Source organism: Pseudophryne corroboree, chromosome 1 (genome assembly GCF_028390025.1).
Source record: "Pseudophryne corroboree isolate aPseCor3 chromosome 1, aPseCor3.hap2, whole genome shotgun sequence".
NCBI classification, from domain to species: Eukaryota; Metazoa; Chordata; class Amphibia; order Anura; family Myobatrachidae; genus Pseudophryne; species Pseudophryne corroboree.
The window spans coordinates 1,115,331,688-1,115,355,671 of record NC_086444.1 but is presented as its reverse complement, the minus strand read 5'-3'; the positions used below and the strand labels follow the sequence as shown (position 1 = coordinate 1,115,355,671).

The 23,984-nt window shown below is 48.1% G+C and overlaps 1 protein-coding gene across 7 annotated transcripts in view; it reads right to left on the bottom strand.

The window, feature by feature from the left end:
• The window catches only part of TBC1D1 (TBC1 domain family member 1), a 349,707-nt gene that overhangs the window by 104,117 nt on the left and 221,606 nt on the right, over window positions 1-23,984 (bottom strand). For all 7 annotated transcript variants that reach the window (XM_063922416.1, XM_063922425.1, XM_063922450.1 and 4 more), the window contains 2 exons: window positions 13,519-13,629; window positions 4,739-4,864 (listed from right to left, as the gene is read on the bottom strand). In XM_063922416.1, coding sequence (XP_063778486.1) covers window positions 4,739-4,864; window positions 13,519-13,629 — 237 coding nt within the window. The remainder of the gene's footprint in view (window positions 1-4,738; window positions 4,865-13,518; window positions 13,630-23,984) is intronic.

The following is a 23,984-nucleotide window of genomic DNA, read 5'->3' as shown; positions in this document are numbered from 1 at the left end:
AGGTGCTGTGGTTGGGGGAGTGGTGGGTGTGGGGGAGACGCAGATGGGGGAGTAGGTCCGGGGGTGCCGCGGGTGGGGGAGGGGCGGTTGCAGGGGTGCCGCAGGTTGGGGAGGGGCTGGTGCGGTGGTGACGCGGGTGGGGGAGGAGCAGGGGAGAGGGTGCTATGGGTGGAGGAGGGGTGGGTGTGGGGGATGCCGCAGGTGCGGGAGGGGCGGGTGCAGGGGTGCTGCGGGTGGGGGTCCGGAGCCACCGCAGGTGGTGGTGGGTGTGGAAGTACTGCAAGTAGGGGAGGGGCAGGTAATGCTTCTCCTGCTTCTCCTCCTGGAAACAGCTAAGCTGCTGTCCTCCATTGGCAGTGGCTCTCCCAAAGACTCGCACAGCAGCCAGTTACTATTGTTAGCACCGGTGTCCCAACGCACTGCATTACAGGGAAGAAGATGCACTCTATAAACTACAGCTCCCAGAAGCCCTTAGAGCCAGAATGCTTCGGCGCTAAGGGCTGCTGGGAGCTGTAGTTTATTTAGTGCGTCTACTTCCCTGTAATGCAGCACGTTGGGACACCGGTACTAACAATAGTGACTGGCTGGCAGAACTGACTGGCTAAATCAATGTAAAAGGTGAGAGTGCTGTGCAGTGTCAGTGACACTGCACACCCACTGCACTGCACGGTCACCTTTTACATTGATTCAGCGTCCAGACATTACCCTCCGTGATATCCAGGGGCGGATTGGGACGCCGGGACACCGGGCCAGTTCCTGGTTGGCCGGTCCCATTGTCCCCTTAGCAGGCTGACTCACCCCTCCACCTGGCCTCCGGCCGCGATCGGAGCTCGGCTCCGATCAGGCAGAGCATGGAAACGGCCCCTGCACACAGTGCACAGCAACTGCCAGTGATGCTGCAGTCCGTGCAGCACTTCCTCATACAGCAAGCTCCGGACTAGGCAGGACGTCATGTAGGGGGCGTGGCTAGCACTCGGCACTGCTCTGCTGCAGAGAAGTGACTGAACCGACTACAGGGGCAGAAAGAGGTTCAGTAGCTCAGTGCACGGTAAAGTACAGTAAGATGTAGTAGAAGAAGGGATGAGGGAGAGGACAGAGAGGTATATGGATTACTAATGAAAATAAAAGTGGAGTGAAAGAAAATAAATTGAGGTGGCAAAGAAAAGTATATGATAGAGAGAGAGAGAGAGAGAATAAGGCAAGTAAGAGGCTCTATGTCAGGGATTAGGAAGGAAAATATGTCAGTAAGCTATTATGGAGAAAAAGGAAGACAAAATAAATGAGACTAAAGTATAAAGACTAAAGAGGCTTCAAAGAGTGTAAAGAGTCAAGAAAAGGGAACAGGTACTTGCGTGTTGTAATATAGAGGGACAGGGACTTACTTGCGGTTGTAATATAAAGTGACAGGGACTTGTGTGTTGTAATATAGAGGGACAAGTATTTGCATGTTGTAATATAGAGAGACAGGCACTTGCGTGTTGTAATATAGAGGGACAGGGACTTGCGTGTTGTAATATAGAGGGACAAGTACTTGTGTGTGTTGTAATACAGAGTGACAGGGACTTGCGTGTTGTAATATAAAGGGACAGGGACTTGCATGTTGTAATATAGAGAGACAGGCACTTGTGAGTTGTAATATAGAGGGATAGGGACATGTGTATGTTGTAATATAGAGGGACAGGGACTTGTGTGTTCTAATATAGCAGGACAGGGACTTGCGGGTGTTGTAATATAGAAGGACAGGGACTTGCGTGTTTTAATATAGCGGGACAAGTACTTGTGTGTGCTGTAATACAGAGGGACAGGGACTTGCGTGTTGTAATATAGCGGGACAGGGACTTGTGTGTTGTAATATAGCGGGACAGGGACTTGCGTGAGTTGTAATGTAGAGGGACATGGACTGTTGTACTATAGAGGGACAGGTACTTGCGTGTGTTGTAATATATAGGGACATGTACTTGGGTTTGGTAATATAAAGGGATAAGGATTTGTGTGTTTTCTAACACAGAGGGACAGGGTCTTGTGTGTGTTGTAGTATAGAGGGACAGGTACTTGCGTGTTTTGTAATATAGAGGGAAAGGGATCTGTGTGCGGTATAATATAGTATGAGTATGTAGTATGAGAGCGTGGACAGATAAAAAATTAAGGAAACTAAAAAGAGAAATTTGGAGAAAGTAAAGGACGAAGAGTAAAGATAATGAGAATAATATTACTATGATAAAATAAAGGAGAGACTATATAATAAGTGAAGTGGAACAAGAGTAAAGTGTAGGGCATGACAGAATGTACAAAGAAGAAAGAGGATAAAAGGTACAGATGAGACAGTGCGGTTCGGTATGATTTACCATCTGTATCCCGACATCGGCATCCTGAGCGGTAGAATGCCGGCAGGGGGTCGAGCAAAACGAAGCCCCTTGCAGGGTCGGTGGCAAGCTTCAATCACCTCAGGTTCTATTCTCCCTCTATGGGTGTTGTGGACACCCATAGAAGGGGAATGATCTACTTCATTGGTATATCGGCAGCAGTATGGTGCCCCCCGCCGTCGGGATCCCGGCATCGGTATTGTGACAGTCGGGATCTCGACGAGTTAACCGCATACCACAGAATGTAACAAAAATATAGTGTAGGAGCATAAGGAATCTAGCAGAACTGAGGATTCAAGTTCAGAATATGGGATCCCTTGAATTAGTATAACTACACTGGTCAAAACAATAAATGTACCATCGTGGGCTTGCGTCGCTTGCCATACTTCGGGCGGGGCGGCTCGCTCCACTTTGCTTGCCACAGGTTACTGTTCCCATTAGATGTCCACGTGAATAGTGAAACTAATAGACCAGGGTTCCCATGTTCTGAACTTGAGCCAGACTAAGCAATGACCACTGATTAGGACAGTAAAGTACTGTATATAGTGAGAATAGACAAATGCCACCATGGAAGGGTTATGTAGTAGAATTAGCATAAATGTCAGAGGCCCAACTGCAGCAAAAGATGCAAGGACGGCTGTGTCAGGCTCTATGAAGAGTATCCCACCCTCTCAACATACCCCACCCCTTCAACAGACCCCGCCTCCATTAGGGCTGCTTCCAGAAATTTCCCGGGCTGGTTTTCCATCCCAATCCGCCCCTGGTGATATCACCCACTCTATCCGTTACATTAGCCATCTCGGGGCTTCCAGGCCGGCAGCCCAGGTGCTGTGTTGTGGAGTCAGTGCCTCTGGGAATCTGGGCGCGGCTGTGGCGGGGAGGCACTTCTGTGACATCACACGCAGAGGCGGCTCCGGGGCTCAGAGAGTACTCGGCACAGGGAGGGCTATGAAAGCCTTCCGCTGCGCCGCTTTCATACACATCTATGCCGTTGGCCACAGCAGCTTTTGTTCCATCTGCGCTGCGGCTTGGGAGTGGGGATTGTTGATGCCAGAGGGGGCAAGCGGACTGGCAGCAGGACATAGGACGCTGCAGTAAAAGGATTTCCCCCCCCCCCTATCTACAGCGCAGAGACTTGCTGCAGATGCAGTGGCATACCCTCCAACTGTACCTTTTTGGCAGGTACAGGACCTTTTATTTTTATGGCCTGTACCGATTTTTGGCTCTCCAAACTTCCATTGAAAGTATAGGGAAAAGGGGCGTGGTCACACTTTACCCGTGGTCACGCCCCCTTTTCGAATTTGAATCGATTTTTATGTGTAAATTGTTGGAGGGTATGTTGCTGCAGATGCAGTGGGCCTATTTTGGGTGGTGGACCTGGAGCTGCAGCTCAGTCAGCCCCATTGTTAATCCTGCTCTGGGAACATACAGCAGCCAAAAGGCAGAGCCTCCCATAGGATGTAACCTGTGTGGGAGGGCGTTTCTGACCCAATCAGCTGTGGACTCGGTGTGATAGACCTGCTGCTAACCCAATGAGAGCTCCTAGCCACTCCCAGCATTAGCCACACAGTCACAGAGTGACAAATCTGGGCTATTATATAGGAGATAAAACAGAAAAATTCTACCCACTTGTCAGTATTCGGTTTGCTTGATGTATTATATTGATATTATATAGGTTTTAGGTGAGGTTAAATTCTTGTCACTTGTGGAACACTGGAGATACAGTACTATTGCTTTGTAATTAATCTCGGTTAGAAGTGTGATCTGCATCTTAAGAAGTGCAGCCCTATTCAAGTACAGAAACCATACAGACAAACCTCCTGGATTTCTGCTGCCCCCGGATATAAATGGTCACCCACTCCATCCCACCCATGACCTCTGCGGCACAGTGCCATGCTTACTCCTGCCACTGACTGAGAATGCCATGTGGGAAAGGAAGCTATCACCACAATCTCTGCGGCATGAGCTGTGAATAGGTTTAAGCTCACCATCAGCAGTTTCGTGTTATTATCCGTATCATTGCCAGCTCCTTAAATTGAAATTCTGACTCCTCTTATGCTCTCCTCCTCCCTGCATTTAGGTCACATTCTTAGCTGTTAAAAGACTAGGCGAATGCTGTGGGAGCAGACACATCTATCACTGTACCGTATACGGCAGACTTCAGATATGTACCAGAAACACAAATGAAAGCAGTAATCATGTGCACAGCTCATGAAGAACCTCACAAGTGCCTGGACTATTTCTGGGTGTTGGGTGACTCTGGACGCCATCTGCGCTTAATCCCTGCAGAACGTTTATGCTCAGAACATTTCATTCGTGTACAACAGGAGGTTCCCGGGAATATAAAATCAGAGAACAGAAGTAGAAATAATTACCCTCAGCAAAATACTCTCCAGAGACTCGGTTATTGATCTCTTTGCTTTGCTCTTCAGTAGTTCCAGCCTGAAGCGGGGCGCACCGCTCTGCAGCGCGTTCAGGGAGTAGTCGGAAACCTGAGAAACCTGCAGACCAAAAACATGCATTGCGGCTAAAAATTTCCTGTACAATATAAAGAACATAACCCTTATTGGCAATTAGAAGTGTAAAAGGTCCTCAGAATATTGTACCTGTAGCCCAATATTTTTGTATGGTTATGCTGAGGGGCAGATTCAGTGTAATAGGTCACAAGAATTTTCAATGTAGGTGAAACCCACAGCTGCAACTTTTTGCTAGTCAACTACACAGAATTCTCTTCCTTCTACTACTGCCAACAGTGTGATATCGCTCACTTGCCATCAATACCTTGTGCATTTGGCAAGCAGCAGCATATACCACCTATTATCCATGATTCAAGGTACGCTCATTGCAGGGTTGGTCCTGGTTGTCCCTGGGTCAGGCTGCAACAGCAGATGCCCACTACACTTATTCATACTCCACCGTGAATGGCAGGCACGCTCACATGTTGTATAATACTGGACACACAACTGGATGGAAGTAGCGGTTTTCTACCTTTACCGTGTTACCTGCTGATTTATCATAACATTTGAAACTGCCTTATAAAGATTGGCGCTCTCTCATTGAGAGGAGCACACTTTGCATGTATGTTATATATGAACACCAGTCCCATATATGCTAAACAACTCTATGTGGAATATTAAGAGAGCTACCACTTAAAGTACATACTGTATGCATGGTGTATCCAGGCAATACCTATATCCACATACTTTTGCTGTTTGACTGTGATATCTAAAGGATTTACGTTAAGGATTGCTGCATATGGTTGATTGATCCTGGGATTACACATCTCGTTGATCATTGACCTTTGTGTGACAATTTGTCTGGATAATTTGTGATAATTTGTGTGATATTATCCTTCAGGTTACCAGAAAACCAATGGTGCAATCACCATACATTAATGGCTTGTGCCATTTGTGTTACATGTGTTACAGTAGTTGTAATGCGATGTTTAATAATTATATTATATATAGGGGGACATTTACTAAGCAGTGATAAGAGCGGAGAAGTGAGTCAGTGGAGGAGTTGCCCATGGCAACCAATCAGCACTGAAGTAACATCTGTAATTTGCATACTATAAAATGATACAGAGCTGCCGATTGGTTGATGGGGCCACTCCTTCGCTCTTATCACTGCTTAGTAAATGTCCCCCATAGTCCTTTATAACTTTATAACTTATAAGAATGATCTATTTTGAAATTGCAGGCAATTTAATGTCATTACATGTCTGTAAGGCAATGTATGTATGTAATATATATATATATATATATATATATATATATATACACACACACACACACACACACACATACGTATGTATACACACACACACACACACATATATATATCTGCATTTTTGGCATGACTATGGATTTTATTCAGCTTCAGTTGCAGTTTTGTTGTCTTAGCAAAACTGCAACTGGCTGCGAGCGCATGCTGGGGGCCGCCCAGCATGCAAATACCCATCATGCAATGCAATTGAGATCGCACCACTGATTTGTGGAAGCCCCCAGCCAGGCTGCAAAAGCAAGCATGGGCAGTCATTTTTTGTGTCACAGCGCCCCTAACCCTAGTCGACACCCCCCACAATGCCTCGTCGCCTCCCCATTCCGCCCTGCGTATGCCCCTGCCTGTCAATCTGACTGCGCGTGCACACTGGGCATTAATAGTTCAGTACCCTATACTGAATAAGGCCCTATTGGGGAGATGCACTAAGCAGTACAAAGACTGGAGAAGTGAGCCAGCGGTTAAGTTGTCCATGGCAACCAATCAGCTGCTCTGTATAAATTTTATAGTATGCAAATTCTAAATGTTACTTCAATGCGGATTGGTTGCCATGGGCAACTTCTCTACTGGCTCACTTCTCCACTGTTTTCACTGCTTAGTACATCTCCCCATAGGTCTTGCACCATATGCATTACCTGCACTGAAACTAGAATACGTCAGGATCACATTGTGTAATGGACACACACTGCATACACTCTGTCCTAGTCCCTAAGTGATCTAACACTAAACAGACTGACTTCTGTCCAAAGTTATTACTAACTTTGCTGCAAAGGGTTAAAGGTGACATCACCAATCTGGAATAGTTTTATAGAGCTCATTTTTCTATGTTGGTCTAAAATGTATTTCTCATAGTCCTAGAGGATGCTGGGGACACCATTAGAACCATGGGGTATAGTCGGGATCCGCAGGAGACATGGGCACTTTAAGACTCTGAGAGGGTGTGATCTGGCTCCTCCCTCTATGCCCCTCCTCCAGACTCCAGTTTTAGAATTGTGTCCAGGCAGACTGGATGCACTCTGAGGAGCTCTACTGAGTTTCTCTGAAAAAGACTTATGTTAAGTTTTTTTATTTTCAGGGACAACTGCTGGCAACAGACTCCCTGCTTCGTGGGACTAAGGGGAGAGAAGTATGACCTACTTCCAGTGAGTTCAAAGGCTCTGCTTCTGGCTACAGGACACCATTAGCTCCTGAGGGTTTGATTGCTAGGTACGCCTTGATGCTCGCTCCCAGAGCCGGCCATCACCCCCCTTACGGAGCCAGAAGTCAGGTGAGTAGAAGAAGATCAAGAAGACTTCAGTGACGGCATTTCTGAGGTAACGCGCCGTGCTCCCACACACAGCAGCACTACAGCGCAGGGGGGGGGGGGGGGGTTGGGCAGCAGAAAAGAAAGCCACAAAATAAACTGGCAAGAGGGGACATAAGTGCCTAGGCACTGTCCTAACCCCCGCCAGTATAAATATATAGTTAAAAAAAAAGCGGGACTGAAGCGTGCCATTAAGGGGGCGGGGCTTCATTCCTCACAGCTCAGCGCCATTTTCCTCTACACAGGCTGCAGAGACGCTGGTCCTTCCTCACACTTCTGAATAAGTATCAGGGTGCAAAACGGAGGGGGGGGGCACAGAAATATTGGTCCAATATATATATTTAATATAAAGCACTGCAGGTCTTGGGCATTCTTTAGTGTTTCAGAACCGGTGATTGGGCGCTGGGTTGTGAGCTGGCAATCTCTCTTTGTGTCTCTCTGACAGACTTTACTGTGGGTCTGTCCCCTATATGCCCGGTGTGTCTGTGGGTGTTTGGTGCACGAGTGTTGACATGTCTGAGGCAGAAGGCTCTTCCCAGGAGGAGGCTGTATTAGGGACACAGACAGCTGCGGGGTTGACCCTGTCGGCACCGTCGACACCTGAGTGGGTAAATGTGTTGAACGTCTTGAATGCTAATGTGGCTCTTATTAGTAAGAGGCTAGATAAGTCTGAATCGCAAACACAGGCATGGAAGAAATCTGTGGAAGAAAGGTTATTCCAAAGTCAGGTCCCCTCAGGGTCACAAAAACGTACGTTGGCCCAGTTGGCTGACACTGATACCGACACGGACACTGATTCCAGTGTCGACTATAGCGATTCCAGGTTAGACCCAAAATTGGCAAAAAGCATTCAGTACATGATTGTGGCGGTTAAAGATTTGTTACATATCACTGAGGACCCAGCTATCCATGATAAAAGGGTCTGTATGTATAAAGAAAGGAAACCTGAGATAACGTTTCCTACCTCTCATGAACTGAACACGCTATTTGAAAAAGTTTGGGAAGGTCCTGACAGAAAGTTTCAGATTCCCAAAAGAATTATGGCAGCTTATCCGTTTCCCTCGACGGATAGGGAAAAGTGGGAGTCACCCCCCACTGTGGACAAGGCCTTGTCTTGTTTGTCTAAAAAGGTGGCTCTCCAGTCACCTGACACGGCGTCCCTTAAGGATCCTGCGGATCGTAAACAAGAAACTACGTTGAAGTCCATTTATGTGACCACGGGTACACTACTCCGACCTGTCATTGCGTCTGCGTGGGTAAGTAGTGCTATCGAAAAGTGGGCAGATAACTTGTCATCTGATATAGATACCCTAGACAGGGATAACATCCTCTTGACGCTTGGTTATATCAAGGACGCTGCAGCATACCTCAAGGAAGCTGTGAGAGATATTGGTCTTTTGGGATCAAAGGCCAATGCCATGGCTGTCTCAGCTAGCCGTGCGTTGTGGATTCACCAATGGAATGCTGATGCCAACTCCTAGAAAAGTATGGAATCTCTACCATATAAAGGTAAGGCCTTATTTGGAGACGGCCTTGATGATTTGGTGTCTACGGCTACCGCGGGTAAGTCATCCTTTTTACCTTATGTTCCTCCACAACAAAAGAAAACGCACCATTATCAGATGCAGTCCTTTTGACCCAATAAATTTAGAAAGGGCCGAGGTTCTTCCTTCCTTGCTACTAGAGGAAGGGGAAGAGGAAAACGATCTCCAGTCTTGTCAGACCCCCAGGAGCAGAAGTCCTCCCAGGCTTCTGCCAATTCCACCGCATGGCGTTGGGGCTCCTATGCGGGAGTCTGCACTGGTGGGTGCCCGTCTCAAACTCTTCAGTCAGTTTTGAGTTCGTTCGAACCTAGACCCTTGGATTTTACAAATAGTATCCTAAGGGTACAAGCTGGAGTTTCAAGACGACCCCCCTCGCCGTTTTTTCAAATCGGCCTTACCAGCTTCTCTTCCCGAAAGGGAGGTAGTTTGCGACGCAATACGAAAATTGTGTCAAAATCAAGTTATAGTCAAGGTTCCCCAGTCACAACAGGGAGAAGGTTTTTATTCAAGCCTGTTTGTGGTCCCGAAGCCGGACGGCTCGGTCAGACCAATCCTAAACCTGAAATCCCTGAATTTCTACCTAAGGAGATTCAAATTCAAGATGGAGTCTCTCCGAGAGGTGATCTCCAGTCTGGAGGAAGGGGATTTTATGGTGTCGGTGGACCTAAAAGATGCCTACTTACATGTTCCCATTTATCCTCCGCATCAGGCTTACCTGAGATTTGCAATTCAGAATTGTCATTATCAATTTTAAACGTTGCTGTTTGGTCTATCCACGGCTCCGAGGATTTTCACCAAAGTGATGGCGGAGATGATGGTCCTTCTTCGCAAGCAAGGAGTCACAATTATCCCATACTTGGACGACCTCCTAATAAAGGCGAGGTCCAGGGACCAGTTGGTCCAAACGTTGCACTCTCAATGACAGTTCTTCAACAACATGGTTGGCTCCTAAACTTGCAAAAATCACAGTTGATTCCGACGACGTGGTTGTCGTTTTTGGGAATGATATTGGACACAGAACTACAGAGAGTCTTTCTTCCTGTGGAAAAGGCTCTGGAACTTCAGAGTCTGGTCAAACAAATTCTGAAACCAGCAAGAGTGTCAATCCATCAATGCATTCGGTTGCTGGGGAAGATGGTTGCAGCCTACGAGGCCATTTAGTTTGGCAGGTTCCATGCCAGAATGTTCCAGTGGGACCTGTTAGACAAGTGGTCCGGGTCCCATCTACACATGCACCAGAGGATAATCCTGTCTTCCAAGACCAGGGTATCACTTCTGTGGTGGCTGCACAGCTCTCACCTCCTAGAGGGGCGCAGGTTTGGGATACAGGACTGGGTCCTAGTGACCACTGATGCAAGCCTCCGAGGCTGGGGGGCAGTCACAAGAGGAGAAAACTTCCAAGGAAGATGGTCAAGTCAGGAAACTTGTCTCCACATAAATGTTCTGGAGTTAAGGGCCATTTACAACGGCCTTCTGCAAGCGGAACATCTTCGAGATCTGCCTGTACTGATCCAGTCGGACAATGTAACAGCAGTAGCGTACATAAACCGTCAGGGTGAACGAAAAGCAGAGCGGCGATGGCAGATGCCACAAGGATTTTCCGCTGGGCGGAAAAAAATACAACCGCTCTGTCAGCGGTATTCATTCCAGGAGTGGACAACTGGGAAGCAGACTTCCTCAGCAGACACGGAGAGTGGGGCCTCCACCAAGAAGTCTTCGCAGAGGTGACAAGTCTTTGGGGAGTTCCTCAAATAGACATGATGGCATCTCGTCTCAAAGTTCCCACCATTGGCTACAATGGAGCGCATAGGCGCTACATTGTATCACTGCCGTGTGCTGCCTGACAGACACTACAGGAGCACACAGCCAATCAGGAGGGACCCCTACGCTTTTTGTCCCCCGTATTTTTGGAACCAGGACCAGGCGCAGAGCCCGGTGCTGGTTGATTAAATATGGGGGGATCCCTGTCATTTTCCCCCCCATATTTTTTCAACCAGGACCGGCTCAAAGAGCCCGAGGCTGGTTATGCTTAGGAGGGGGGACCCCACGCAATTTTTTTTCCTGTTTTTACACTAAACAGACCCTTTCCCATAGATAACCATGCACAGATCTCACTGATCCGTGCATGGTTATCCAAACTCGACTGGAAAAAGCAGGTCTATTTTATTGCTGCTTTTTTAAACGAATCGTAAAAAAACAGACCCGCACTTGAGCACTCAGAAACTAACACCCAAATACGAATGAATAGTGAATGCCCGTATTCTATGAAATAACAGCCGCGTTTGACCGATGGTCTATTCATTCGTATTTGTGAACGCTGTCATTCAAACCATTACGAATAGTCCAAACACTGCCGAGATTGGTGCTTAGTGAATTCCCGGATTGGGACTTAGAAAAAAAAACACAAATTGGGCAAACTCGGATTTTTAGTAAATACTGGCCCAGGTTGGGTGTCCTGCTTCCAAGCAGACCATTGCACGCTGGATCTGTGTAACACGATTCAGCATGCTCATTCCACAGCTGGATTGCCATTACCGAAATCGGTAAAAGCCCATTCTACTAGAAAGGTGTTCTCGTCCTGGGTGGCTGCCCGGGGGGGTCTCGGCATTGCAACTTTGCCGAGCAGCTACTTGGTCAGGGGTCAAACACATTTGCAAAGTTCTACAAGTTTGACACCTTGGCCGATGAAGACCTTAAGCTTGGTCAATCGGTGCTGCAGAGTCATCCGCACTCTACTGCCCGTTCTAGAGCTTTGGTATAACCCCATGGTTCTAATGGTGTCCCCAGCATCCTCTAGGACGTATGAGAAAATAGGATTTTAATATCTACCGGTAAATCCTTTTCTCTTAGTCCGTAGAGGATGCTGGGCACCCGTCCCAGTGCGTACTGTATCTGCAGTTGTTAGTTGTGGTTACACACTTGTTGTGTTACGTTTATTGTCAGCATGTTGAGGCTAATGTTCATGCCGTTTGCTTGTGTTCTGTTGAATGCCACGTTGTGCGGCATGCTTGAGGTGTGAGCTGGTATGAATCTCACCTTAGTTTAACAATAAATCCTTTCCTCGAAATGTCTGTCTCCCTGGGCACAGTTCCTATAACTGGAGTCTGGAGGAGGGGCATAGAGGGAGGAGCCAGTTCACACCCTTTCAAAGTCTTAAAGTGCCCCTGTCTCCTACGGATCCCGTCTATACCCCATGGTTGTAATGGTGTCCCCATCATCCTCTACGGACTAAGAGAAAAGGATTTACCGGTAGGTATCAAAATCCTATTTTCCTTTTATTTTACCTATTTTTGACATTAGAAATCATTAAATATTAAAAGCTCTATAATTTTCTTCTAAAAGAATTACCCCACAAAGATAAGAGTATCTTTCTATTCTGTGACAATATTCAGAGATGACAGACACAAAAGTCAGATCATTAAATAGAAGAGACAAGATGTCCTGTCACTATAGTTCCAATTTAAGGGGTCAATCAAATTAAATTTCAGTGCCCCCGCACCGCGAGTCAGCCGCACCTTAAAGAAGCCTCATACGGCTGCAAGGTATTCCTGAGCAAATTCGGGCCAGGAGGGGTTTGAGTTCTGGTGCCATTGCAAGCATTGAATTGCCATGGCAACGCACATTCTTTGCATTTAATTGTATTGACCCCTAGGCAGCCTAACTAATGTGCACACTTTCAAAAATAAGCCAAGCAGAGTAGGTTGAAAATCAATTTACAAAAATACAGCACAACCAGTTTAAGAAGAGAAGAAAATATATTATTTCTCTTATCACACTTATCACTAACTAGTGCACTACCTCTCCCTATTTCTTCTGCATAGGCAGCACAGGATGGTATCAGGATACCAGCGGTCAGAATACAGACAGCGGCATCCCAACGCACAGAATCCCGACACCTAGTAGGTAAGTATTCCAAGCCTATCCCTCTAACCCTCCCTGTATTCTAACCCTAACCTCAACCAGCCTACCCCTTACCCTCCATCCCAATAATCTAGCCCTAACCTCCATCCCTCTCCCCAGCAGCCAAATCTTCCCCGCTTAGTGCCTAACCCTCCCTCTCAGTAGCTTAAACCTAACCGTTGAACACCCCCCCTTCCCGCAGCCTAACTTTAACACTCCCTGGCATACTTATGATTGGGATGCCACCATCTGCAGTGTCATCCATGTCCGGATCCCTGCGTCGGTCTTCTGACCAGTGTCGGGACTCTGTAGTCAGTATCCCGACTGACGGGCATCCCGAATTCCAGTCTGTTGAGCGGATGCCGTCAGCACAAAACAAGAAGGACAACTGATATAATCATACTACTATAGCTGGTCTCAAAATGGAGACCTCAAAATGATAAAGGGGAGACATTTTTGGGCTAACAAAACCTTCACTAGGGAGTCAGATTAGTGCTTCAGAAAACATTGGTCTGTAAGCATAAGGAAAAGGGTGTTTTTATTCATTGGACTTTTTAAGAAGCAAACATTACCTATCCCTGACCTGAGTGAGCAAACATGGCCGCAGATCCCAGTGCAAACACCTTACCTGCTTTGGTTCGGCACTGTGGACGTGGTCCCGCTGCTTTTCCTCATACAGACACCTCAGGCGGGAGATGATCAGCTCGTTCTCTCTCTGCTCCGATCGGGGGCGTATTTTCTGAACCAAACACAAAAATACACTATTCATATGACATGGTTTGTTTTGTACACTAATGGTGTGTACACACGGTGAGATATTTTCTTACGATTTTGACTATATAGTCAGAATCGTAAGAGAAGTTAGTGCAGGTCGCAATGTGAAAGACGCCTTGCGATCCCGATGCGCGGTCGGCATCGCAAGCCTAGATAGTCAAAATTGACTTGCCTGCACAGTCTATCTCGTAGAAAAGATAGTCAAAATTGACACTTAGCCAAAATCGCACATAGTCAGTATTGCAAGCACAGTCATTATGTGCTTGCGATGCCGACCTAGCCCCTGTCGCACAGTGAGAATCGGGGATAGCCCGAATCTCACCGTATGTATGCACCTTTACTTAATACTGCACTAAAGGGGGGTACTCACGGAGCGATATTCTAAGCAATCTGACTAGATTGCTTAGAATATCGGCAGGATCGCTCCGTGTGTAGCCCCCTCGGCGATAGCGATGCGCGGCCCCGCACATCGCTATCGCCGCTGCTAGATTGGCCTGCATGCAGGCCAATCTAGCGGGTCGCTCACTTCACCCGCTGGGTGAAGTGAGCGGCCCCCCGTCTCCCCCCGCACGCTCAGCACAGATCGCGCTGTGCTGAGCGGCAGGAGAGATGTGTGCTGAGCGGTTCGCTCAGCACGCATCTCTCCTTGATCGGCCCGTGAGTACTGGGCTTAAGGGGGACATTTACCTTGGAAGGAGATAAAATCGCTGGAGATACATCACCAGCCAATCAGCTCCTAACTGACATGCCACAGGCTGCGTTTGTAAAATGACAGTTAGGAGCCGATTGACTGATACTTTATCTCCAGCTACTTTATCTCCATCCAAGGCTTAGTAAATAGCCCCCTAAATTCTGAATATGGCCAATACAGAACATATGATTTACTGAAAAGAACATGTCACGGAACTCTGCAGTGCAGGCTCAATGCACACATCTACACGGTAAATACAAATGATACTAGACCATGGGTATCTCACTTGGCAGCTGTACCAAGATGGCTGTAGTTGGAACAGTAAATGGAAAGCCTCAGTTTAGCAATATTTAATCTGCATATGACAGTTCTCCACACATAGATGGTTATGCATCAACTAGGTCCAAGATAGTTTTTTTTTAAATAAAATTAACATGTAAAATTTCACTATTGCACAGTACAAGTAATGTGCTTACAATTAGTGATCACTCCTAAAATAGTTGATGTTTTTATGATGAAATCTATGATAGCATCTAATGAAGGCTGTTTAGACTGTACTAATGCACGAGTACATGGAATGTAAAGCCATGTATATACTGCTAGTTCTTTTTCCCTGGTATTCTTCATCAGTACCGCATAGCTGAAACATCTGTAATTATTGAAACCCATTAGGAACGAGCCAAAAGCACACACAAATGAATTCAGAGTGAATGCAGTATAATCTTCAGCTCATGATCCATTCAGCATTCACTAAACACTCCTATATGATCACTGTGGGGCAGATGTATTAAGCCTGGAGAAGTGATAAAGCAGTGATAAGTGCAACTTGATAACGCACCAGCCAGTCAGCTCCTAACTGTCAATTTACATATTGGGGCTGTTTGGCTGGTGCGTTACCATCTTGCACTTATCACTGCTTTATCACTTCTCCAGGCTTAATACATCTGCCTCTGTGTTCCTCACAAGATACAATGGGAGAGATTCAATTGTTTACCACTCCCGATCTCCCGTTGTGGAGATCTAGGGAAGAGGAGGGGAGGGGGCGATACTGAATTGTTTTTTGTTTTTGTTTTTTGTGCTTATCATGCCCAAAGAGGTCAGGTGTAGCCGTGTACAGCAGCTAAACCCATGAGGAAGACGTGAAAAAGTCCTTTTTGTGTGCACAAAAGGGTCACTTCACACATTCCAGCTCATTAACCCCAGGGGGTGTGAGCTGAAATGCAGACGCCAGCAGCTGTTTGCGCCCAAGTGGTACAACAATTGAACAGCTCCATTGGGCATCATCTACTGCCTGCTGACGCTGCAAAAAGTTTTATCTTGCCGAATGATCCCTATTTGCTGTGCTACTTATACCAGCTTTAGTAATTGCCAATATACATCTTAGACAGAATTTCCGCATGTGTGCAGGTAAAAACGAAATTTATGGTAAGAACTTACCTTTGTTAAATCTCTTTCTGCGAGGTACACTGGGCTCCACAAGGATAGACATTGGGGTGTAGAGTAGGATCTTGATCCGAGGCACCAACAGGCTCAAAGCCTTAACTGTTCCCAGAATGCACAGCTCCGCCTCCTCTATAACCCCGCCTCCCTACACAGGAGCTCAGTTTTTAGTTAACCAGCCCAATGCAGTAGCAGGAAAAGAGACAACGGTTAGTAGCCACATACACCACACTCTCACGACAGGAGAAGTGTCAGCGGCTAATACCATACCAACCCAAAAAAGCTAAGTGCGTCAGGGTGGGCGCCTTGTGGAGCCCAGTGTACCTCGCAGAAAGAGATTTAACAAAAGGTAAGTTCTTACCATAAATCTCGTTTTCTGCTGCGGGGTACACTGGGCTCCACAAGGATAGACATTGGGGATGTCCTAAAGCAGTTCCTTACGGGAGGGGACGCACTGTAGCGGGCACAAGAACCCGGCGTCCAAAGGAAGCATCCTGGGAAGCGGCAGTATCGAAGGCATAGAACCTAATGAACGTGTTCACTGAGGACCACGTAGCCGCCTTGCACAATTGTTCAAGGGTCGCACCACGGCGGGCCGCCCAAGAAGGTCCAACAGACCGAGTAGAATGGGCCGTAATGTGAGCAGGGGCTGACAGACCAGCCTTCACATAAGCATGTGCAATCACCATTCTAATCCACCTGCCCAGGGTCTGCTTGTGAGCAGGCCAGCCCCGTTTGTGAAATCCAAACAGTACAAAGAGAGAATCCGTTTCCTAATGGAAGCAGTTCTCCTCACATAGATACGGAGAGCCCGTACCACATCCAAAGACTTCTCTTTGGGAGACAGATCAGGAGAAACAAGTGCCGGAACCATAATCTCCTAGTTAAGGTGGAACGAGGAAACCACCTTAGGTAAATAACCGGGACGAGTCCTAAGAACCGCCCGGTCACTGTGAAATATCAGATATGGGGAACTACAGGACAAGGCACCCAAATCCGACACTCTTCTAGCTGAAGCAATAGCCAGCAGAAACACCACCTTAAGGGAAAGCCACTTAAGGTCAGATGAACCAAGAGGTTCAAACGGAGACTCTTGTAACGCCTCCAAAACCACCGACAAGTCCCAAGGAGCAACAGGCGGGACATAGGGAGGTTGGATACGCAAAAGGTATGCACATCAGGTAAGGTCGCAATTTTTCTCTGAAACCACACCGACAAGGCAGATATTTGAACCTTGAGGGAGGCCAGACGCAGGCCTAAGTCCAGGCCCTGCTGAAGAAAAGTCAACAACTTGGCTATACTAAACTTGGAAGCGTCATAATCGTTAGATGCGCACCAAACAAAGAATGCCAGACCCTATAGTAAATCCGAGCCGAAGTCGGTTTCCGGGCCCGCAACATAGTTTGAATGACCGCCTCAGAAATCCCTTTAGCCCTTAAGGCGGAAGCTTCAAGAGCCACGTCGTCAAAGACAGCCGGGCTAGGTCCTGGTAGACACAGGGGCCCTGAACGAGGAGGTCTGGGCATTGTGGAAGTAGAATTGGACGCTCTGACGATAGGCCTTGCAGGTCTGAGAACCAGTGCCGTCTGGGCCACGCTGGAGTAATGAGAAGCAGAATTCCTTTTTCTTGCATGAACTTCCGAATTACCCTGGGCAGGAGTGACACCGGAGGAAACAAGTACGGCAGCCGAAACCTCCACGGCACCGCCAGCGCATGCACGAATGCTGCTTGAGGATCCCTTGTCCTTGCTCCGAAGACCGGAACCTTGTGATTGTGTCGAGACGCCATCAGATCTACGTCTGGAAGACCACACTTTTCCACTAGGAGTTGAAACACTTCTGGATGGAGGCCCCACTCGCCAGCATGTACGTCCTGACGACTGAGAAAGTCCGCTTCCCAATTCAGGACTCCCGGAATGAAGATTGCTGATATGGCCGGTAGATGTCGTTCCGCCCAATGTAGAATCCGTGAGACTTCCTTCATTGCCAGACGGCTTCGAGTGCTGCCTTGATGATTTATGTAAGCCACTGTGGTGGCGTTGTCAGACTGCACTTGAACAGGACGATTCTGAATTAAATGCTGGGCTAGGTTCAATGCATTGAAGACCGCCCGCAATTCCAGAATGTTGATTGAGAGGAGGGACTCCTCCTTGGTCCACCGACCCTGAAGGGAGTGTTGCTCCAGCACCGCGCCTCAACCTCTTAGACTGGCATCTGTCGTCAACAGGACCCAGTTGGATATCCAGAAAGGACGGCCCCTGCACAATTGTTGGTCCCGGAGCCACCAGAGCAGCGACAGACGGACCTCCGGAGTCAATGAGATAATTTGAGACCTGATCCGGTGAGGCAGGCCGTCCCACTTGGCTAGAATCAGCCTCTGGGGGGGGCGAGAATGGAATTGAGCATACTCCACCATGTCGAATGCTGATACCATGAGGCCCAGCACCTGCATCGCCAAATGTACCGACACTTGCGGACGAGGAAGGAAGCAACGAATCCTGTCCTGAAGCTTCAGGACTTTCTCCTGACACAAGAACAACCTCTGGTTGTGAGTGTCCAATAGCGCTCCCAGATGCACCATGCTCTGAGCAGGGATCAGGGAGGATTTCTTCCAGTTGATGAGCCACCCGTGGGCTTGTAGAAACCGGACCGTCATATTCAGATGACGTAGGAGAAGTTCTGGGGAATTTGCCAGGATTAACAAGTCGTCCAGCTACGGCAGTATCCTGACCCCTTGACGGCGGAGTACCACCGTCATCACCGCCATAACTTTTGTGAAGACTCGCGGAGCCGTTGTTAAACCAAAAGGTAACGCACGAAACTGGTAATGGAGGTTGCCAATAGCAAACCTCAGGTACTGCTGATGTGACGCTGCTATAGGAATATGCAGGTAAGCATCCTGTATGTCCAGGGAGACCATGTAGTCCCCAGGTTCCAAGGCCAGAACTATAGAGCGAAGGGTTTCCATACGGAACTTGGAAACCTTCACAAACCTGTTCAATGCCTTGAGGTTGAGAATGGGCCGGGAGGACCCATTCGGTTTCGGGACTAGAAACAGCGGAGAATAGTACCCCCGGCACCTCTGCGCAAGAGGCACCTGTACTACGACTCCTGTATCCAGGAGGGTCTGTACAACCGAATGCAAAGTGTTTGCCTTTGTCTGTCTGGCAAAATCGATGAGGGTGTCGGTTTTTGAAGGCTATGGCGTGACCTCGAGTGACTACTTCCCGTACCCAGGCATCTGAAGTGGTCTTCAACCATTCCTGGGTATACCCTAGAAGCCGGCCCCCCACCCAGGGATCCCCCAGGGGGAGGCCCGCCCCGTCATGTGGCAGTCTTATCGGCCTTGGAAGCTGGCTGACGGGCCGCCCAGGCTCTTTTTGGCTTTGGCTTACCAGGTTTGGAAGTGCGGGCCTGCTTGTTGTACAATGTACACCCGACCTTTTGCTTTACCTGAAGGACGAAAGGGGCGAAAGGAAGTACCTTTAGCCTTCGACACAGAAGGAGCGGTACTTGGCAAACAGGTAGTCTTGGCAGTAGCCAAGTCAGCCACTATCTTATTTAAGTCCTCCCCAAACAGAATATCTCCCTTGAAAGGGAGTACCTCCAGGGTTTTTCTAGAGTCCAGATCCACAGACCAGGATCTCAGCCACAATATCCAGCGAGCCAGGACTGACGTAGTAGAGGCCTTGGCTGCTAGGATACCGGCATCAGAAGCCGCCTCTTTAATATAGCGAGAAGCTGTGACAATATATGATAAACATTGTCTAGCATGGTCAGAAGAGATTTCAGCTTTTAACTCCAAGGCCCATGCTTCAATAGCCTCTGCAGCCCATGTTGCTGCAATAGTGGGCCTTTGTGCAGCACCCGTAAGGGTGTAAATCGCTTTAAGACAACCCTCCACACGTTTATCCGTAGGCTCTTTTAGAGACGTGACGGTAGTGACAGTTAGAGCTGAGGAAACCACCATCCTAGCCACATGTGAGTCTACTGCTGGAGGCGTTTCTCAATTCTTAGACCGCTCTCTGGTGCAAGGGGATAGCGAGCCAGCATCTTCTTTTGAGGCACAAACTTCGTACCCGGGTTTTCCCAGGGTTCCTGACACATATCCACTAGGTGATCAGAGTGAGGTAAAACTTGTTTAACCACCTTCTGACGCTTGAACCTATCTGGTTTCTTAGGAGGGACGGATGGCTCGGGATCATCCGTAATCTGTAGAATTAACTTAATAGCCTCCAAAGGATCAGGAACATCCACATGTGAACTACCCTCCCCATCAGCAGTATCTGAGGTCAGAACCTGTGGGGTCAGTGTAAGTGCCGTCTTCATCAGACGAGGTGTCAGTGACCGCAGTGGATTGGTGGATTGTGAGGAGACAAGCGCTCACTTAGAGGACCCCTTGGGCTTAGGCGAGCGATGGTCAGACTTTTTAGTAGTCAGGAACTGGTTCAACTTCTTCAATTGAGCAGATAAATTGTCCGCCCATGGCGGGTTAGCTGCAGGGACCACATACGGTTGTACCGGCATTGGGGGTCCCATAGGGGGTGTTAGTTTATTAACTAGCGTATGTAGAAGCGTGGAAAAAGCGGCCCACGGAGGGTCATTATGTACCTTCGTTGCCACAGCCCCACTGGGGGGCAAGGAGCCCCCAGAACCAGATCCCACAGCTGCTATATTTTCCTCATAGGGATCTGTGGCTTCAGCAACCCCGGCAGTGTGTTCAGCCCCAGAACCGTTACCCTCAGAAGCAGACATGATATAACTTGCAGTATCAGGTAACACAGTACAATTGGCAGCAGCACAATACCTCTTACACGCAGTGTAGTCAGCACTAGCAGAGATAAAGGAGAGATATGGTGACTAAATCACAGAGAAAAATACGTATTAAAGTATATCTTTGTGAAAATCCTTTATCAATATAAAACCTGACGCACCAAGCCCCCTCAGGTTATAGAATATAGGGATAGCAAGTTGAGTGAAAGACACGAAATGGACACCACTCAGCTATCTAATGCACACACAGATAGTCAGTTTGTACAATACAGAGGTTATTACTAACAATAATACTGCACTGGACTAGCTTTTATATATATATATATATATATATATATATATATATATATAGCTATATAGTCAATAGATATAACACTGCACAGTAAGAACTGGATGTATATCACAGGGTAATTGTACTAGAAAACCATGACTAATGCACTCTTTCTTAACTAGCACTGTCTAAAAAGGCAGGTAGAATACTTAAGTGTCATGTAAAGTCACAGCACTGACAACCAGGCGGCTTTACACAGCAGGATTTGCCCAAGCAGTCCCAGGAACAGTGAAGCTGAGAGATAATGGTGCCCAGACACTGACAGGGAGAGACAGATATGCAGCTCCAGGGTGGGAACATTTGCGGGAAATGGCGCCCTGGGGAGGGGCTTCAGGTCTAAGCCATATCCCCCTGCTGGCAAAACCACCGGGTACTGTGGGCTACTGAAAATGGTTTAGAGAGAAAACCTGACCTGCACCCATGCCCTGGTGATATAGTGGGATCACCTGTACTGCCACAGTGTCCACCGCCAGCGCGCGCGGCCCGCCTCCCACTGACCACGCTGGATCGCGATAAAGACAGGGTACTGCAAGCAGGACCCACTCACCACCTCCCGAAGCGCGGCCACGCGATCCCGGAGAGCCCCCATCGTGTGTGCCTGACGTGAAGAAAACCGGAGCCTCCTGCTGTAGTTACCTGGCAACCAGGGCTCGGGAGTGTACAGCGCCGCTAGGGGGGGCTGGAGCTGCAGCAGTGAATGTCTTCAGACATTTACCACCGCTGCTGCCCTTGTAGTCTTCACTTTTTTCTTAAAAAAAAAAAAGCTCTTCTTAGGGCTGCCTGGAGCAGCCCCTCTGTTATGTGCCTGCTTACTGCAGCACCAACTAGAAAACTGAGCTCCTGTGCAGGGAGGCGGGGTTATAGAGGAGGCGGCGCTGTGCATTCTGGGAACAGTCAAAGCTTTGAGCCAGTTGGTGCCTCGGATCAAGATCCTACTCTACACCCCAATGTCTATCCTTGTGGAGCCCAGTGTACCCCGCAGCAGAAAAATAGGATTTTAATTACCTACCGGTAGATCCTTTTCTCGTAGACCATAGAGGTTGCTGGGGTCCACATTAGTACCATGGGGTATAGAAGGGTCCACTAGGAGCCACTGGCACTTTAAGAGTTTGACAGTGTGGGCTGGCTCCTCCCTCTATGCCCCTCCTACCAGACTCAGTCTAGAAATTGTGCCCGAGGAGACGGACATCTTCGAGAGAAGGATTTTACACAGATAGTGGCGAGATTCACACCAGCTCACACACAAGGTAAACCAAGCTAACTAGCTTGAAACATCAGCAACGGCTGAACAATATTACTTACCAAGTAACAAAACAGTACTTAACCAAGAACTAAGCAGTACTGAACAAAGTAAACACTGCAGGATAACGAAGCGCTGGGGGGGCGCCCAGCATCCTCTGCGGACTACGAGAAAAGGATTTACCGGTTGGTAATTAAAATCCTATTTTCTCTTACGTCCTAGAGGATGCTGGGGTCCACATTAGTACCATGGAGATGTACCAAAGCTCCCAGAACGGGAGGGAGAACGCAGAGGCTCCTGCAGAACTGATTGACCAAACTTCAGGTCCTCAGAGGCCAAAGTATCGAACGTGTGGAACTTTGCAAACGTGTTTGACCAAGACCAAGTAGCCGCTCCGCAAAGCTGTAAAGCCGAGACATCCCGGGCAGCCGCCAAGGAAGAACCCACCTTACGAGTAGAGTGGGCCTTAAAAGACGTAGGACACGGCAATCCTGCCGTAGAATACGCATGCTGGATAGTGAACCTGATCCAGCGAGAGACTGTCTACTTAGAAGCAGGACACCCAAGTTTCTTGGGATCATACAGGACAAACAGAGTCCGGTTTTCTGTGACGAGCAGACCTCTTCACATAGATTTTCAGAGCCCTTACAACATCCAAGGACTTTGATGAAATTGAGGAATCAGTAGCAACTGGCACCACAATAGGTTGGTTGGTTGGTTGGTTGATATGATATGCAGACACAACCTTCGGAAGGAACTGCGGACGTGTCTGGAGCTCAGCTCCATCTTCATCGAAGATCAAGTATGGGCTTTTACATGACAAAGCTCCCAACTCCGACACACGTCTAGCAGAAGCCAAGGCCAACAAAGTGACAGCCTTCCACGTGAGAAACTTGACCTCAACATCCTGTAGAGGCTCAAACCAGTCCAACTGGAGGAACTGCAACATCACGTTAAGATCCCAGGGCAGTCAACTGTTTCTGGAAGAAAATGGATAGGGCCGGAATCTGGACCTTTACGGATCTCAACCTCAGGCCCATATCCACACCTGCTTGCAGGAAGAGGAGAAAACGTCCAAGTTGAAACTCGACCGTAGGAAATTTCTTGGATTCACACCAAGATACTTTTTCCAAATGCGATGGTAGTGTTTAGACGTTACTTCTTTCCTAGCCTGTATCAGGGTATGAATGTCTTTGTTCAAAATGCCCTTCCGAGATAGTATCTGGCGTTCAACCTCCATGCCGTCAAACGTAGCCGCGGTAAGTCTTGATAAGCAAACGGCCCCTGCTGCAGCAGGTCTTCCCGAGGAGGAAGAGGCCTCGGCTCTTCTTGCAGCAGATCCAGAAGATCCGCATACCAAGCCCTTCTTGGCCAGTCCGGAGCAATGAGGATTGCCAGAACTCTTGTTCTCCTTATGAGTTTTAGAACTCTTGGAATGAGTGGAAGTGGAGGAAACACGTATACCGACTGGAACACCCACGGAGTCACTAGGGCGTCCATCGCCACTGCTTGCGGGTCCCTCGACCTGGAATAATATCGCCGAAGCTTCTTGTTGAGACGAGAGGCCATCATGTCTATTTTGGGTACACCCCAAAGATCTGTTACCTCCTTGAACACCTCCGGATGGAGACCCCACTCTCCTGGATGGAGATCGTGTCTGCTGAGGATGTCCGCTTCCCAGTTGTCTACTCCCGGAATGAAGATTGCCGACAGCACAAACGCGTGTTTTTCCGCCCAGAGGATGATTCTCGTTACCTCTGACATTGCAGCTCTGCTCTTTGTTCCGCCCTGTCGTTTACGTAAGCCACTGTCGTTACAATGTCCGACTGCACATGAATGGCCCGA